We start from the raw sequence: 16,463 nt of genomic DNA, 5'->3' as shown, positions 1-16,463 counted from the left end.
GTGTGTGTCTGTGTGTAAGAGAAAGATGGCTATTGCTCTCCTTAAATATTATCGGACATTACATCATGGCTTGACACGTGGCATACTTGTTTGGTAAGAAGACATCTTTTATTTTTATTTTTGGAAAATTTCTAGAAAACTTGCACGCTAAGTTTGTACCCCCGCTGTTTGATTGCTAAATTTCCTTTACCTACTACAAGGGGAACCCAAAGGAGACGCAAGAGTAAAAATGACAATAAATGTCTGCTTAGAAACGAATGCGGATTCAAGATTTAAATTTTATGGGTTCAGATTTGAAATTCTATTACATCTTATCTAATTTAATTGGTGCAAAATCTATTATTTGTACATATACGGAGCTAGAATTTTAAGCTTATGGGTTCGAGATTCTAATCGTTTTAAATTACTGAATTCTAAATTAATATTTTATGCATGTTTAATGAATTTTTTAAAACAAATACAAGCTTTGAATCAAAGCTACTAGATTCGGTCGAATCCACTCCCGGCACTCTAGCTTCACCCCTGATATTCACTATTTCTTACAATTTTTATAAATTTTTACACATAAATCTATGTACCACCTCAAAGTTATGAGTTTAATTGAACGAGTAGCTACAGTGCTAGTTGCTAGATAGGCTCTTGAGAGAATCCATCCAAGATCTCACACGTGGAAAACTACTTGCCCAACCAACTAAGTCAACCTTGCTGGCAAGATTTTTTTTTTATATTAATAATCTGACTATAATAAGAAGAGTTACGTACGATATTATATTATATTAATTTTCCTTTTTGTGACATTTAAAGGATGTGATACTAGCATTCTTATTTTTTCCATTTTTATCATGAACCTAATAATTCTTCTTGTATCCAACTCAGCTATACCTATTAAAGTAGGTAGTATACCACTAGTTTTAATTGGAAGTCCTTTAATTCTAGCAGCCAAATTCAACCAATACAGTATGATCTCCCTAATCTTTAGTCAACCATTATCCAGCTTCTCTCTCTAATTTAGATCAACTTAGTTCACACTGCTTTGCCAACTTACAGCTTGTACTTGTTTGGATGGTTGTTACCTATTTATTCTGTCGTCAGGTTATGCCGAAAAATATTACTTTATGTAACAACTGATTTGGTAAGGTCGTTTTGTTAACTTTTTTCCCCTCATCTTGTCCTTTCTTATTATTATATTATCATATTTTTTGTTTTGTACAACCTGTTTATATAATTATCTTACTCGTAATTTACTTTTTTTTGTAATATTGTGAGTTTATTCTTCATGTTACTGGTACATGATATTATGAAACAATGACAAACAATACAATCTATTCAAATATTATTCATTAAAAATACTACAATACAATATAATACAATATGATGCAATGATATATAACAAACATCCAAACAAGTTTTTTGTTTGGTTTCTCACCGGTACCCACATTGGGCCCCGACTAAATCTGGATTCGTTCCGGGAAGTCCCACGTTGGCGGTAAAGCGCTCCCTAACAAAGGTGACTCCATACTCAGGGACTCGAACCCGAGACCTCTGGTTAAGGATAAAGGAGTACTTACCACTCCACTACAACCCTTGTTGGTCCATCCAAACAAGTTGTCATAACTACGGGTTCAGCAGAATTAAATAGCTTTAATTATAATGTTGGGAAACTATTTGGAAATAGCTTCTCTACCCAGGGTAGGGATAAGGTTTGCGTACACACTACCCTTCTCAGACCCCACTAAGTGGAATTATACTGGGTTGTTGTTGTTGTTGTTGTTGTTGTTGTAATTATAATGTTGGCAAAGGAGTGTGACGTTGATCTAATTAGAGAAAGAAGCTGGTTAATGGTTGGCTAAAGATGAGGAATATTATACGTGTGTATCAGTTTCAATTTGGTTGCTAGGATTAAGGAGTTTGAATTAAAAATGGTACATGGTATACTACCTAATCTAATAGGTAGTTCAGTTGGATATAAGAAGAATTATTACTATCACAATAAGAATTGAATAAGAAGCTAAGATAGAAATAGTTAAGGAAGAATTTGAATGAAGTGGGTGGCTGCCGTGAGGAATGAAGAATGCAAGCTTGTAGGCAAAGAGAATTTAGTCTGCGTTTGGACATAAAAAAATATAAATTAAAAAATAAAATTATTTTTTGAAGTTAAGTTGAAAAAAGTATTTGAAAATTGAAATTGTGATTGGAAACATGCATTTCATTTCAAAAAATATTGCAATTTTGTAGAGGAAAATATTGTTTAATTGGAAAGAGACAAAAAATACTTTTTAAAATTTTAAACTCATCTTCATTTTTTTTGAAACTCATATTCAATGAAATATATAACAAATAATATTTTAAAGATGAGTTTTTGAAAAGAAAAATTAATATGGACAAATGGGTCCCTAATTTGTTAGGAAACTTAAAAGAAATGCGACGATAAAGGTAGAGCATGTTTGGAAAGCCGCCTATTACTAAATTTTGTGGTGAGATAAGAATAAGGAAAAATGTTTACAGTGACTTTGTTACTTGAGGGATAAAAACATCTAAATCCTTTGTAATTCAATGCATAATCACGAAAATCACAATGTTTAAGACGTGGACTAAATCTATTTTTGTAATAGTAATAACAACAACACCCAAAAAAACGTAAATGATCATACGTAGGTAACTAACCAAAAAGAAATTCAAATGAAATTTTATAAGTAATTTAAGGAAGAGTATTGACGAGAACGTAGGGAAGAAAACTTAGACAATTTGTACTGTTAATACCAGTGTTTTAAAAGGCTTGGGCGTAAGGTGCAAGGTTGAATTTATAGGGAAAGTAATGGGACACGTGAATTTGTGGTCTCTCCTCAAAATTAGATATTTTATGTACATATTTTCTAAACTTAGTATAATAATAATTGTCCGCTCCCATGCTTTAAGAAAGTTGAATAGTGCCCTTGGTTGAAGGTTGTGTTATTTACAAAGGAGAAGAGGGATCAATTCCCACTTAATACATTTTTATTTAATCAGTAATGATACTTCTTCCATTTTGTCTTCTGCTGCCCTTTGATATGTAATTGAAGGACAAAATACTACTATAAGTTCGATTGTTTTTTGTTCTTGCACTCAGCCATCTAACTTCCTCTTCCCATGAGCCAATCTGATGCTTTTATCCTATCCAGTTAAGCAGAGTGTTTCATATGTTCCTTGAGTATTGACATTCAAAGTACAAGTGAGCCATAGTTTCATTCTTTCCATTCTTACATAAAACACATCCAAGATCAGCCTCTATGCCCCATGCTACTACTCTATCCACAGTAGTAAGTCTGTGATTTAGAGCTAGCCATAGTATAAAATTATGTCTAGGAATACTTGTACCCAGTAGTAAAGCTTTCCACTCAACCTTTGGATACTGAGATCTTGATAGAGTGTACATCTTATGTATACTAAACTGCCCCCATCTGCAAAACTTGTTAATATTTGTAAAGGATTCAATATTCATGTACCAATCTCTAACATCAAATATCTTTCTTACCAGCCATCAAGTTTGGGTAGGAGTGTGCAGAATATTGAAATCTTGCTTCTTTATATACACTGAGTGTATCCATAGATCCAAAGAGCATCCTTCTTTGAATGTACTGCCCACATTAGCTTACACATTGCTGCTTTGTTCCACCATTCAAAGTTTATAACATTTAAACCTCTAGCTGATACATGCATGTATATTCTGTCCCAAGAAATCAAAGCTCTTTTTGAAGGACTATAACTTCATGTCCACAAAAAAGTTCTACAGACAGAGTTTACTAGTTGTATAATCTTCTTAGGTATCAAGAGCACCTGCCCCCGGTAAGTCTGCATTTCAAATAAAACACTTCTTATCAGTTGTAGTCTGCCACTGTATGATAGGAGTTTTGATGTCCATCATTTCATTCTGTTTGTAATCTTCTCTACTAATGGCATACATTGCTGAATAGATAGCTTCCTTGAGGATAAAAGGACTCCCAAGTACTTGAATGGCAAAGATTTCAGCTTGAATTGATAGTTAGAGCATATCATTTCTTTGAACCCCTGAGTAACTCTAGCTACATAGATAAAGCTTTTATCTAAATTAGCAATGAGTCTTGTCACCTTTGAGAAATGGTTGAACTTGTCTAGTAGTAGTTGGATAGAGATATTGTCAGCCCTGCCACACATAATCAGATCATCTGCAAAACAGATATGGGTGAGATTCATTTTGGCACATCTTGAATGGAAATTGAAATCAGGAATGTCCTTGAGAGTCTTCAAAGTTGTGCTCAAATACTCCATCAATAGGACAAATAGATATGGGGACATAGGTCCCATTGTCTCAATCCTTTCTTTGCTTGAAATCTTTTTGTGAGGCCACCATTAATCAGTATAGAATAGTGTGTATTAGTTACACATTCCATAATCCACTGGACCATCTTAACAGCTATCCTATACTCCAATAGCACCATTTGTAAGAATGATCATTCAACAGAATCATAGGCCTTTCTTATATCCACTTTGATAATGCATCTAGGTAAAATCCCTTTTTTGCTATACCCTTTCACCAATTCATGAGCAATGATAACATTGTCTAGAATACTTCTTCCTTCTATGAATGCCGACTGAGCTGGTCCAACAATGAAATCCACCACTGTTTTTAGTCTTGAAGTGAGAATTCTGGCAATGATTTTATAGATAGTGGTACAACATGCTATAGGCCAGAATTCTTTGACAAAAGAAGGAATAGCCACTTTTGGTACTAATGTAATAGTTGCACTGCATACACTCTTCAATAGCTTCCCTGATTCAAAGAACTCTTTAACTGCCTTTATTACCTCTTCTCCAACTATATGCCAATATTTTTTGAAGAATTCTACTGGAAATCCATCAATGTCAGGTGCTTTGTCACTTGGTAATTCATTAAGTCCTTATAGGATCTCAGTATCAGATATACTCTTAATCATGCTCAGTTGCTTCTCTCTATTAAAGCAAGGACCATACCTAGCTATGTTTACATCAAGGTAGGGCAATTCAGAAGCCCTTGTTCCTGGAAGACCTTCAAAGAAAGATGTGAACTCTTGCTCAACTAATAAAGGATCAATCAGTTTTTGTCCAAGCTCATTACAGATGGTAGAGATTCTGTTTCTAGCTTGCCTTGCCTTCAAATGTACATGAAAAAACTTTGTGTTTGAGTCTCCTACTTCAATCCACACTATCCTAGACTTCTGCCTGTAGACATTCTCTTGAATACCTTGCCACTTTTCTACTTGAATCAGTAATTCCTTCTCCTCCAAAATCAAAGTATTGTGGAATAGATCATTATCTATCCTCTTTTGAATTTCCTGTAGCTGATCTTTAAGCATTTCAACCTTTTTGTCTACTGAATTATAGACTCTATTCATTCCTTTTTCCCTGCTCCCTAGTATCTGTAGCTTTTGCCAAACCGAATACATAGTGTATCCAGTTATTGTTTGATCCCACACTTCTTGTACTAGTTTGTTGAATTCATCTTCCTGCAAAAGCACATTAATGTAACGATCCGACCGGTCATTTTGAGCTCTAGCACGTCGTTCAGCAGTTTGAGACCATGAGCAGCTTCACTTCAGGTATTATGACTTGTGCACACGGTCGGAATTGAATTCCGGGAAGTTCAGAGTTGATTTGGAAAGAGAATTCTCATTTCGGAAGCTTTAAGTTGAAAGAATTGACTAAGGTTGGATTTTTGAGTAAACGACCTCGGAATCAGGATTCGAAGGTTCCAGCAGGTTTGTATGATGATTTCGGACTTGGGCGTATGTCCGGACTAGGTTTTGGAAGACCCGAGAACATTTCGGCGCCTATTGTGGAAGTTAGCATTTTTGGTAGAATCACATAAGTTTGGACTGAAGTGCATTTCAGGGTTATCAATGTCTGTTTGAGATTCTGAGTCTGGGAATAGCTCCGTATGGTGATTCAGGTATTGAGAGCTCGATCGGAAGTGAATTTGGAGGCCCGTGGGTCATTTTGGAGTCATTTGGCTAAAGATAGAAATTTGAAGGTTTTTGAGAAGTTTGACCGGAAGTGGACTTTTTTATATCGGGGTCAGAATCTGATTCCAAAAGTTGGAGTAGGTCCGCAATGTCGAATATGACTTGTGTGCAAAATTTGAGTTCAATCGAACGTGATTTGATAGGTTTAAACACCGAAAGTAAAAGTTTGAAATTTTAGAGTTCATTACGCTTGAATTGGAGTGCGATTCATGGTTTTAGCGTTGTTTGATATGATTTGAGGCCTCGAGCAAGTCCGTAATGTGTTTTGGGACTGGTTGACATGATTTGTTGGGGTCCCAAGGGCCTCGGGTGGATTTCGGGTGGCTAACGGATCAAATTTGGAAGTTAAAGAAGAAATGATCAGCTGTCTTTTAGTGTAACTGCACCTGCAAGGCTTGGTCCGCAGAAACAGCCTAGGAGGCGCAGAAGCAGAACATGACCGCCTAGAGGAAGGGCCGCAGGTGCGGGGCATTAACTGTATCTGCACAAGCGCAGAAGCGAGAAGGAAGACCGCAAAAGCGGTTATTGGCGCAAGTGCGATGGGGCCTCCGCAAAAGCGGACTTGCAGAAGCGGTGAGGAGTCCGCAAGTACGGAAAGGGTTGGAGGCAGTGTATTTTTTTAAAATCTGGAGATGGCCATTTTTCTCCCATTTTCATTTGGTGTGAGCGATTTTGGAGAGCTTCAAGTGGGGGTTTTCATCATCAACGACAAGGTAAGCTAACCCCACCTATCTTGAGTTAAATATATTGATTATGTATGGATTTTAACATGTAAATTTGTAGAAACTTGGGGTTTGAGGGAAAACCTAGAAAAATTAATATTCTTGGATTTTGACCACGATTTTGGGTATGAAGATAAGAGAAAATCATATAGTTGAGTTCGTGAGTTCATGGTTAAACTTTATCTTCAAAAAATTTAGGAATTCGGGAACGTGGGTCTGAGGGCAATTTTGTCAACTTTTTGATCGGGGTGAGGAATTGTTATAAATCAGATTGTAGTGAGTAATTGAACGTATATTAATGGATTTGCATAATTATTGGCTAGTTTTGAAGCATTGTGCATCGATTCGAGTCTTCGAAAGAACGTGGAATGTCGGTTATGGATCTTCGGAACGAGGTGAGTCTCCTTTCTAACCTTGTAAGAGGGATTTGTTCCCATAGGTGAATAATTGGTTATGTGCTTCTATTTGTGGGGGCTACGTACGCACGAGGTGATGAGAGTCCATGCGTAGCTACTATTATGCTATTGTCCGGGTAGTCTAGGACCCAAAAACATACTATACTTGGAATATTTGTAACCTTATTAACAGTTGATTGCTTAAATCATATTGAATTGGTAAATGGATTTCTAAAAAGAATTTAAATTTCATTTTTCTAAATTGTTAAAAGCAAATTGGTTTTCCTTGGATAATTATTTTCTGATGACTTCTTGATTGATTGTCTGTGCGTGTTTAAATTCTGGAACGGGCCGAACGCCTCGGCAGATTAAATAGATGCATCTATGGTTCACGTCATTCGACCCACTAGCAGTGCACAATTTAAATATTGTTGGATCGGGCCGTACGACTTCGGCGTGATTTGCGCATGCTATTGCTTTCCTTGAAACTTATTGAAGTTGTTATTGCCTCTTCCCGATTTGAGAATATTTGTATAAACGATGAAAAGGAATTTGGAAATTTCCTATAAAAGAAAGAATTTCTTACTTGCTTCATTCCACTGAATTACAATCATATTTATAAAAATCATCGATTTACTATATTATTGAGATAACATTATTGGACCACTAGTAAGTGTCTAAGTCGACCTCTCGTCTCTACTTCTTCGAGATTAGACGGGATACTCACTGGGTACACGTTGTTTTCGTACTCATACAACACTTGTTGTGCATTTTTGTTGCACATGTTTATGAGTGGCATGGCGGCATGGTTGATATGGAGACTTAGGTGAGTTGCAATTATCTAGACGTCCGGAGCCAGCAGAGTCTCCTTCAGAGTATTGTACTGTATTTTTATTTCTGTCCACTTATATTCCGGACAGTTACTGTATTTTATTTCATTCCTAGTAAATGCTCATGCACTTGTGACACCAAGTTCTAGGATGATTATGGGGTATCTTGTATTAACTTCGTAATATTTATATTTGATTTGAAGTGATTATCTTTTACTGGTAAAATTGAAGGAAAACCATAGTTTTCAAAATTATTAAAACGAGAATTTAATTAAGTATTTATGGTTGGCTTGCCTGACAGCGGTGTTCGGTACCATCACGACCCTTAGTGGATTTTGGATCATGACAATTAAGAAGCCTAAATGGCTTTGGTAAGTAGTTTCTAATTATCTCAGTATTAATACTATGGGTGAATGATCAGAGACCTCATAATTATCATATACTGCCTCTATAAAGCCATACTGCATGAACTAGTAAGGGTTTCCCAGTGCCCAATCAATATTACTGTATATTCTATCAGTAGCATCTCTTCTGTTACACCAAGACCACTGACATCATTTTCTGTTCAACAATCCCAACCCAGTCTCCTCAACACAAGTTTGAAAATCAACCACTCCACTCTGGTGTACTGGATTACCATTAATTCTGTCATTAACAGATAACATAGTATTGAAGTCTCCTTGGATCAACCAGGCCTCCACCATATTGCTATTTAATTGTCTAAGTTGACTCCATATTTCTTGTCTCTCTGTAATAGTATTATAACCATATACAAAAGTAAGCCAACACTTAAAAGTTGAATTCCTGTCCTTGATTTCACAGTGCACCAATTGAGTTCCGGCTTGAATTATACTAACATCTATTTGTTGAGCCTTCCGCAATATCCATATTCTCCCATTAGGAGCATATGAATAGTTTGAAAATACTTCTCATTCAGCCCCAATCTTCCTTCTAACTCTTTTTTCATTCTATTTTTTCACTTTGGTCTCAAGGCACCCTAATACTGTAATTTTATTCTTAAGCAGAAAAGTCTTGAGTTCTTTTTGTTATAGGGCTTATTAAGCCCTCTAATATTCCATGAACTAATAATCATGGGGGGGAAGGGGGTGAACTAAAGATATTGTTCCTTCTTTTGATGCAGTATAGCTTCAATAGTCTCATCAGTCATACCCTTTCTCATTGAGCTTTTCTCCTTGGAACTTTGCACCTATTTTCCTTTTGACTTAGCTATCTGAAAATCATTATCCTTCTGCTCTATTTCTGTACTGGTGACTAGTAGTGCAATTGGTTCTTCTTTGCTGGCCTCAACTGTAACCTCTTGAGTATGTGCTTCCCCAATTGTCTTTGGCTTAGCAATCCATTTAGTGGTTACTCTTTTTTCCCTTCTTTTCTGTCCACCTATCTGTCTTTTAGCATCAGGTCCTGGGTACTTCTTCATCTTTTTTTGGCCTTTACATTTCCCTGTGTCATGACCTATTTTGAGATAGTCTTGACAGAAGGAAGGATGCCAGTCATAGCTCAAATTTTGTTCCCTTGTTTTTCCTTCAGCAGTTTCTATCAGCACTATCTCAGGTAATGCCTGGGACACATCCATCTCAATCAACATACGAGCATAGGATATTCTAGCCTCCTGTGTTGTTAGTTTATCAGTACAAATTGGTTTTCCAATCAAGCTTGCAATTCTCACCAAGTGTCCAGTACTGTATAGGTAGCCCAGGGAAGTTGACCCATACTGGAATATTTTTTGTGGATTCCCTACACATTTGGAAATCTGGTTCCCATTCTTTCAAAATCATTGGTTTGTTATTGAAAGTGTATGATCCATTTTGAAGAACCAAATCTCTGTCCTATCAGACTCAAATTTGAAAATAATGTATCATTCATCATGAAGTAGTACCTGTGGAGTTGAAACAAACTGCCGAACTCCATACACAAATTTCAACATCTCTTTGAATTGGGGAGATCCACCTATAATATAGCCAATTAAGCTAGTCCTCCATCTCCTATTCTGCTCTTCCACTTCTATATGGTACAATCTCACAATTTTCCTTCCATCCTTAACAATAGGGGGTAATAGTTCATTTTCAAACCCTGTTGTATAGATCGATTACCTTTAACCACAACAGCTAGAGTTGGTTTTGAAGTCCCTATGCCAGACGAGAAGGTCAATTTCCTTGCTATCGTCGCCATGTCCGTCTCATTTTGTGCTGGATCTGCAGGAGTCTATGTTATCAAAGCTGCCTGTGCTTGGATTGCCACCAGATCCTCCGTTTCCTTCCTCTCTTGTCCATGCAGAACAGTTGGTGCACTACCCATGCCTTTCATCCAATGGAACAGTTGCACCGAGTCTAGAGCTTGGGGAATCCCCGTTTCTGGTGTAACTAATCTTGTATCTTCATCTTCTACCTTATCTTCCTCGTCTGCACTCGTTACCTCAGCTATGAAGTTCTTCTTCCTCTGTCTCGCCATCCCTACCTTAGCTTGTACCTTAGCTTTTCCACTTAATACATTTTCTTTCCACCTTTTTTTAGTAGTGCATCCATGGACTGCAAATCCAATTTCTTTCCTCCTTTTTTTGAGTAGTGCACCCATGGACTACAAATCCTAAATACGCCTCTGGCGAGGCGATGCGTTTATAACGCGAGACGTAAGTTCCATAGATATTTAATTATTAATATTTTAGAAATAAATAATATAAATACATTAAAAAAATATATTAAAATTATTTAAAAAATCAAGAAAATTATACGTTTAGTAGGAAAAATATATATCTATTATAAACATGATAACATATGCACGAACATACTAGAGAATATTTTTTTTACTTGAAAAAATAAAAGACGTAAAGATTATACCTATAACATGACTATGATGAAACAAATAGAGTTGTAAAAATGATATTCTAGTTCCTAATAATTCAAAGAATAAAAATAATAATAATATAAAATTATTATTTAAAAATATAAAACTAGATAACAAATTACAAATGCTCGTTATAATAAAAACAGACAAAATAGAGTCTTCAAATAACATGGGAAAATGCATAAGTAACCCCATGACCTATACCCGGATTTTCAACTACACATTCTACCTTTGCGGGATTTTTATTACCCCCTAAACTATTTTAAAGTAGAATTATTTGCACCTTTAAAGCTGACGTGACAGAGTATGTATTTCAGTCTCCTTTGGAAGAGTGAGAAGCCAGAAAAAGTGATTTTTAGATTTTTCTTTTGCTTTTACTATTTTTTCTTACTTTTTTCCCTTTTCCCTTTCCTTTTTCTTTTACTTCTTTTTCGTTTCTTCTCTAGTTCCGGCGGATATTCATTCACCGGTGACTTTATCTTACCGTTTTTCTTCCATATATTCTGTTTTTATTTTTCCTCTTTCTATCCTATTCACACACAAATTAAACTCTCAAAAAGATCTATTCATAAGCAAAGCAAAATATACTCAGATCGGGATAAAAATTTGTCGCCAAAAAAAAAATCGCCAAAAAAAATGGTATTCTTGAAATTCGGACGACCACCATTTTATGCCTCCGGGGACCAAAACAAAAAGAAAGAAAATGAAATAACCAAAAAAATGAGAATAATAAGAAATAAGAAAAAAAAAAGATAAGAAAAAGAAGAAAGAATAAAAAAAATATTAAAAATACATGTGGCAGCGTGTCTACTTCACCATTTGCCAAGAATTTGATTGTCTAACTTTAGAGTGGTATTTATTCCATTTAAAAATAGTATAAATTTTAACCATTTGGTATACCATATTACAGACTGTATTTCTTAAAGATGGGAGTAAACATTTATATGAGACAAATATAAAATGTACCTTGGTGTATGTTACCTAGATAATATAGGGTATGTTAGTTGTTTTACTTTGGTGTAGATTGACTCTATCCTCACAAATAAAGAACTTATATATACAAATATATTTATCAAATTTCAGTCATAATAAAAATTAAAAATTTATTTAAAATGTCTATCTGACTATTGATAACTTTAAAAACTACTACTCCTATATAAATTGGAACAGATAACAGTAGCTACCTACTTGTAGTAAAGCTAATAATATCTGTACGTAACGCCTGTTATTAGTAGTTGTTTGCCTGCCACGTGGCAATCCATGATGTAGTGTCCGATAATATTTAAGCAGAGTAATAACTATCTCACTTCTCTCTCACTCACACACACAGTCACACAGAAGGAAAGGAAGCAAGAAAAAATGGAAGAAATAAAGCAGAAATTCATAGAAGTGAATGGACTGAAACTTCACGTAGCTGAAATTGGAAGTGAATCTTCTCCAGCTATTGTATTCTTACATGGATTTCCTGAAATATGGTATTCTTGGAGATACCAAATGATAGCTATGGCTAAAGCTGGTTTTAGAGCCATTGCTTTTGATTACAGAGGTTATGGTTTGTCTGAACAGCCAAAAGAACCTGAAAAAACAACATTCTTGGATTTTGATAATGACCTCCTTGGACTCCTCAATGCTCTTAGCATTCCAAAGGTACCATCTTTTTTATATCTTATTGCAGTTAATCTAGATTCGTGTTGCGTAGGGTCATAGGAGTTACTTTATTTTTAGGAGCGAGTAAGGCTAGGTACCACCAATCCTTGTGGTCCGACCCTTCCGCGGATCCCGCTATGCGCGTCACGGCGGGAGCTTAGTGAATTGTACTTGTATGTGTTAAAAAGTCAACTCTAGAGTACATTTCTTTTAATAGAATGGATCTAGACTGTGTTAGCTGCAACAAACACTCAGGCCCTTCAAATCTGTTAATGGGAGAGAGAGATAGAAAGGGTTTTTTTTTCGGGGGTGGGGGGAGTGGATGGGGGGGGGGGCTGCTTCAATGTTGACAGGTTAAAAGAAATACAAAAATGAGGAAATTTAGGGGTATTAGATATTGTTTGAAGAGGCTGAAGGTTCCCTCACTGTGAAAGATATCTTATGGATCAAAATATGAAATGATGAACTTCCTTTTGTAACCTTTCTTTTTTGCTAGGAGTATTTATTTTCAGCTGAATCAATTAGTAATTTTTTTATTTAAAGTCCGCAAAGGATGGATAAAGATTTTTGATACAGACATTGTAGTTTAACCTATTATATCAGGTTCGTTATTATTTTTGTCAGATTACCAATTACACTTGTAAGTGGCTTGATTTTGTAAATATTTTCTATGTTGTCAGTGCATAAAACTCAAACTCATCTTGTATTAGTTCAGCATTCTTGAAATAAGGATGTTCAAGTTTTGCTTGTGAAGAGAATTGCAAATTCGTGATTCCTAAAACTTCAAAAATTGGGTGTCTTGAAATAAAGTTGTCTTTAAATAGACTAGTCTCTCCTAGAAGTCAACATTTTGTCGGTAAAAAAACTTGGGCGACTTTTAGCCTGTTTGACCAAGCTTTTTTTGGGCCAAAAGTGCTTTTGACCAAAAATTGAGGTGTTGGCCAAGCTTTTATATGGAAAAAAGTGCTTTTGAGGAGAAGCAGAAGCAGTTTTTGAGAAGCAGAAAAAAGTAGCTTCTCTTCAAAAGCACTTTTTTGAAAAGCACTTTTGAGAAAAATACACTTAGAAGCAGTTTTCAAAAGCTTGGCCAAATACTAATTACTACTCAAAAGTGCTTTTCAAATTAATTAGTCAAACACAAATTGTTTCTCACCAAAAACACTTTTTTGAAAAGTACTTTTGAGAAAAGCACTTCTCGAAATAAGCTGATTTTAGAAGCTTGGCCAAACAGGCTATTTGTGCTCGTTATGCTTCTGTTATCTAACCTGTAAAACTAGCAAAATTGATATGCTTCTGATAACAATGGCAATATATAATAAAACATATTCCTCTCTAATAACAATCGAAATGGTTGAATATCTGTAATGAGATATATTAGCCGACCTCAAATTGCTTCGATTGAGGCGTTGTTGTTTTTGTACTAACCAATATTGGGAGTAATACTTTCTAAAGTGAATTACTCAGCTCTCATAATATTTTTTTTCTCTCTTTCATCCTCACAAATGTATGTGCTCGCGCATTTATGTAGGCTTTTCTTGTCGGTAAAGATTTTGGAGCTTTTGTTATTTCCTTATTTGTCATTCTGCATGAGGAGAGAGTCTCTGGATTTGTTACCATGGGGGTACCATTTATGGTCCCAGGTCCATCCGACTATGACAAATACCTTAGCGAAGGCTTCTATATTTCAAGATGGAGGGTATGGTTTTTCCTTTACGATATTGTGTTTCCTTCAAAATTAACCTATTCTAGCTAGCTGCCCCTGATATATATTTGAGATTCTTAATTTTTCGCAGGAGCCTGGGCGAGCTGAAGCTGATTTTGGTCGATTTGATGCTAAAACAGTTGTACAGAAAATCTATATCCTCTTCTCTAGAAGTGAAATACCAGTAGCTGACGAAAAACAGGAAATTTTGGATTTGGTGGAACCAAGTACTCCTCTGCCTTTTTGGTTCAGCGAAAAAGATCTGGCGATCTACGGAGCTTTATACGAGAAATCTGGTTTCCACACAGCTTTGCAGGTTCCTTATAGGTACCGAAATGCTTGTATTCCTATGACTTGGTACAACCTAGAGTCAGTGAGTTCAGTACGAGGTGATCTTATTATTAGTATTCATTTTAAAATTTCTGCATAGTGAATACATTGTTTGACCAAAAACGAGTTCAGTCGCACAACTCACTCTAGATCCACCTCTAAATTGAAACTGACAGTCTACTATCAGAGCCATGATTTCAACTTTATAAGTCTGAATTTTAGAACGACAACTTCAAGTACAAATAACTGGGTTCTAAATTGAATATTTGTACATATTTAATGAACTTTTAATAGAAATACACTATTTGAGCAAAAACTTACTGGTTCGTCCGAACCTGTTGTCGGGTTTCTAGCTTCGCGTCTAACTGACATGCCGCAATTATAACTGGATCCATGAAACTGACAATAGGAGATGTTCAGTTGTCACAAATATTATTGTTTTATGCAAGTTGTTCTCGCATCTTGTGCACATAGCGGGAGCTTAGTGCACTGGGCTGCCCTTTTCTTTTTGTTCACGCAGCGTGTTCTAGGTAGATAATTGCAGGGGAAATCGCAGCAGATTCAACTTTGGGATTCATTACTAATCAATTAGCTATTGAACAATTCCCTGATATTTTCTTAATTTGGTTTACTATGAACTTCTTTTGGCTATAGGGCGATGGGCGAACAACTGAACCTAACTGGAGATCCAAAAATTCAAGTTCCAGCACTGCTGATAATGGGCGAGAAGGATTACGTCCTCAAATTTCCAGGAATCGAAGACTACACCAGGAGCGACAAACTGAAATGTTTCGTACCAAATGTTGCGATAATCTTTATGCCCGAAGGAACTCATTTCGTTCAAGAACAAATGCCTGATGAGGTTAATCAACTTCTCCTCAACTTCCTCCACAGCAACAGTTAGTCATAAAACCTTCAACGAAGACTTCTCGAAATGCATTTTACTATTTGATTGCTGATCTGGATTAGTTTGGACTATTAACTGGTCATATTATCATAGTTCTGTTTGTCTATGTGATAAATGTATGAGGCCAAGATACCATTGTGTACTGATATTTGCACTTTTACCCTATGTTGCGTGATCTCTCCAAAATGTTACCGCACCCGTGTCGGATATTTTAAAAATTGCACTAGATCCGACGCGCATTTTCGGAAAGTCCGAGCAACCATTTGGAATTCTGGTACAAAATTTGATGTGTAATGAATGGCTTGAAATTGATACTTATTATAGCAGGGTATCTATGTGGAACTGAATTGTCTTAAATTTTCTTGGCTTAAAATAGTATTTGGAATATTCCTTAATAATGCAAATTACTTTAGGAACAAAAAAGGAACATTATGCTTTTAACAGAGAAAATAAATAGGGCAAGAATATGGTAATAGTATATATTATTTTGAGGATAAAAGTTTGGTACATGTTTACTTTAGACTTTCTGGTTTTAGGTCTCTTTTCACTTTTCCATTCCTTAGCACTAAAGTGAGAACTTGCACCAACTATAGGATTCTCCCCACTTTTGTTAGTAAATTCCTTTCGTTTTTTCCTTTTCTTTTTAATATTTATGAGCTAGATTTATGTTGGAGAAAACTTTGGAAGGCAAGAAAATGATGGGAGGGGGATTAATAAGTTATGAATTGCAGCCCAAAATCATAACTTAGTGGTCAATAAAGTAGGCGTAATCATTGGAAAACCAGATTAAAAATTTAACAAAAGTACTAGAGATTTCTTTTTAAGTCCGTTTGGCCAAACTACTAAAAACTGCTTATTTTGAGAAGTACTTTTGTTCAAAAGTATATTTTGAAAAAGTACTTTTGAAAAATAGTAGTTTGTCTTTGGCCAATTCATTTTAAAAGCGTTACCTATGTTGGTGGGAGGTAGTAGGTACCTAGTGAAATTAGTCGAGGTGCGCAAAAATGGTTGTACACCACCATCATCAGAAAAAGGAAGTACTTTAGTGAATATA

At 35.7% G+C, this 16,463-nt stretch overlaps 1 protein-coding gene across 1 annotated transcript; it reads left to right on the top strand.

The window, feature by feature from the left end:
• The first annotated feature begins 12,129 nt into the window (after positions 1 to 12,129).
• LOC107815808 (epoxide hydrolase 2-like) lies at positions 12,130 to 15,572 on the top strand. Its single transcript, XM_016641444.2, has 4 exons — positions 12,130 to 12,470; positions 13,999 to 14,166; positions 14,264 to 14,499; positions 15,157 to 15,572. The coding sequence occupies exons 1-4, from the start codon at positions 12,183 to 12,185 to the stop codon at positions 15,404 to 15,406; spliced, it is 942 nt and encodes a 313-aa protein (XP_016496930.1). The 5' UTR covers positions 12,130 to 12,182; the 3' UTR covers positions 15,407 to 15,572.
• The last annotated feature ends 891 nt before the right edge of the window (positions 15,573 to 16,463 follow it).

The sequence above is a fragment of the Nicotiana tabacum genome, chromosome 21 (assembly GCF_000715075.1).
Source record: "Nicotiana tabacum cultivar K326 chromosome 21, ASM71507v2, whole genome shotgun sequence".
NCBI classification, from domain to species: Eukaryota; Viridiplantae; Streptophyta; class Magnoliopsida; order Solanales; family Solanaceae; genus Nicotiana; species Nicotiana tabacum.
The sequence above is the reverse complement of the archived record's forward strand: the minus strand, read 5'-3'. Positions and strand labels throughout refer to the sequence as shown.

Bases quoted from the DNA above. Each gene is read 5' to 3' on its own strand.
- LOC107815808 (XM_016641444.2), top strand. From the start codon at position 12,183: ATGGAAGAAATAAAGCAGAAATTCATAGAAGTGAATGGACTGAAACTT. The intron at 12,471-13,998 runs GTACCATCTTTT...GCATTTATGTAG, and splicing joins ATGCTCTTAGCATTCCAAAG to GCTTTTCTTGTCGGTAAAGA. The intron at 14,500-15,156 runs GTACCGAAATGC...TTTTGGCTATAG, and splicing joins GCTTTGCAGGTTCCTTATAG to GGCGATGGGCGAACAACTGA.